The sequence below is a fragment of the Octopus bimaculoides genome, chromosome 23, assembly GCF_001194135.2.
Source record: "Octopus bimaculoides isolate UCB-OBI-ISO-001 chromosome 23, ASM119413v2, whole genome shotgun sequence".
NCBI lineage: Eukaryota > Metazoa > Mollusca > Cephalopoda > Octopoda > Octopodidae > Octopus > Octopus bimaculoides.
Genome location: NC_069003.1, coordinates 34,066,132 through 34,068,443, shown reverse-complemented (window position 1 = coordinate 34,068,443; position 2,312 = coordinate 34,066,132). Strand labels below are relative to the sequence as shown.

General features: G+C 39.3%; 1 protein-coding gene across 2 annotated transcripts in view; it reads left to right on the top strand.

Annotated features, from left to right (window-relative positions):
- The window catches only part of LOC106873728 (protein phosphatase 1 regulatory subunit 42), a 13,075-nt gene that overhangs the window by 7,829 nt on the left and 2,934 nt on the right, over positions 1-2,312 (top strand). For both annotated transcript variants that reach the window (XM_014921211.2, XM_052976028.1), the window contains exon 7: positions 785-938. In XM_014921211.2, the coding sequence (XP_014776697.1) occupies positions 785-938 (154 nt within the window). The remainder of the gene's footprint in view (positions 1-784; positions 939-2,312) is intronic.

The window sequence follows — 2,312 nt, the reverse complement described above, 5'->3', positions numbered from 1 at the left end:
ATTCCCTTCATCAGTTGTCCCCTGTTTTATCTACGCATTTCGAAGGTAGGAAGTCCTTCCCACAAAACAAATTAAATAAAATTTGGGATTTTTTGCGGAGAGTTAAAGTGGTAACAAGAACAAGCCAGTGAGAACAAGACAGTAAAAACAAACGGTGAGGGCTGTTAAGCCATGACGAAGTGAAATGGTGAACGCTGGAGAAACGAGCTATGACAAGAGACAGGCAAAAGCACGTCTTGTATTTAGGAAGGATGTGAAGAAAGAAAGAAAGATAGCCGTTAGTCACGTGTGAGCAACGAGAGAGTCAAGGAGGAAGAGTGAGAGAGAGAAAGAAGGAATGGTGACGGGGAGAGGAGAAGAATAGGGAAAGGGTGGGAGAGAAAAACAGAAAGGAAGAAGAACAAGAGAGGAAGATAGATAGAATAGAGATAGGATGGAGAATACGCATCGGAATTATAAAGATAAAACTTACTTGGAAATGGATGCGTGACGTTCAGTCATATAATAATATAAATAATATATAAATATATGCACGTATACATACATATATGTACATACCTACATATATATGTATATATACATGCATATATGGGTACAGGACGTCAAAAAAAACGTGAACAAAATGAGAAATGAGAACATAAAAAACAAAAACAAAGAAAATGTGTAGGATCATAGGCCTGCTTGTTTCAAAGCTGACCTGTGGTTAAACAACAACAACAACAACAACAGTTGCAGCAGCAGCAGCAGCAACAACAACAACAAATTGTACTTGTCTTTTCTCTAGGTTTACCAATGAGGAAACATTTCAGCCAAAGTACAAAGGGACACAGCAAGACATTCCTTCCAAGCACGACCACCACCACTGCTAGAAACCAGAACACCAACAACTCCTTTGTGCCAAGCAATCAAGGTTTTAAAATAAGCACAAGAGATCAAGGGTAAGAACCTTTGGCTTCTTTTTCATTCAGCCCTTTCCTTCTCTTCTTCCTCCACCACCACCTCCTCCTCTTCTTCTTCTTCTTCTTCTTCTTCTTCCACTTCTGCTTCTTCCTCCTCCTCCTCCTCCTCTTCCTTCTCCTCCTCCATCCCTCTTCTTCTTCTTCTTCTTCTTCTCCTCCTCCTCCTCTCTTCTTCTTCTTCTTTTTCTTCTTCTTCTTCTTCCTTCAAATGAATTGAAACCAGTCCTATTTCTTTGTTTAAGACCGGTACTTACTTTATTGATCCTTTTTTGCTGAGCTGCTAAGCGATGGGGACGTAAACAAACCAACACCGATTGTTAAGCAGTGGTGAGAAACAAGAACAAACACACACACACACACACACACACGTGATGGAATTCTTTCTGTTTCCATCTACCAAATTCACTTATAAGAATTTGTTCTGCCCAGGGCTATAGTAGAAAACACTTGCCCAAGGTGCCATGCAGTGGGACTGACCCTGGAACCATGTGGTTGAGAAGCAAGCTTCTTACCACACAGCCATGTCTGTCAGTCAGTTCTGATCAAGTAGAAGTAACAATCAAAGCCATTTCAGCCATGACCATCCTGACTGATTAGTAAACTCAGAACTATAAGTTTAAAGAGAGCAGAGCATGATGTGAGAAAGAGAAAGATTATTTGGTAAACGGTAAGATTCATTGTGCTGGATCGACCCTTTCCTACGAATAAATGGTTCTAAAGGTCACGGGTGACATCACTGTAACCAATATATCCGAGTCAATTCGTTAATCTGACCTCTTGCCTTTTGAAAACAAAAGAAAGATGTATTAGATTAGCGAATTATGGCTAATTAACTTCCAGATTCAATTATGTCTGTTAACCTAGTTGGATAAACAGACAAGCAGGGACTATGTGTGACATATTTCGGTTAGTTATGTCTAGATATATATATGGGTTGTAAATGGAACCAGAAGTCCTTAACGCAAACATACATGGTCAGAAAGTTACCGGAATTTGGTACGAAAATACATCCATGAAATGATTGGGGGATATTTGTGTTAAGTGTCCAACCCCTCTATGTGTGTGTGCATGTGTATATGTTCGTGTGTTTGTTCCCCCACAATCGCTTGACAACTGATGTTGATGTGTTTACATCCCCGTAACTTAGCGGTTCGGCAAAAGTGACTGATAGAATAAGTACTTGGCTTACAAAGAATAAATCCTGGAGTAGATTTGTTCGACTAAAGGTGGTGCTCCAGCATGGCCACAGTCAAATGACTGAAAAGAGTAAAAGAGTAAAAAAATATATATACATCATATATACATATGTGTGAATTTATATGTGTATGTATATATGTATGTGTGTGTATATAT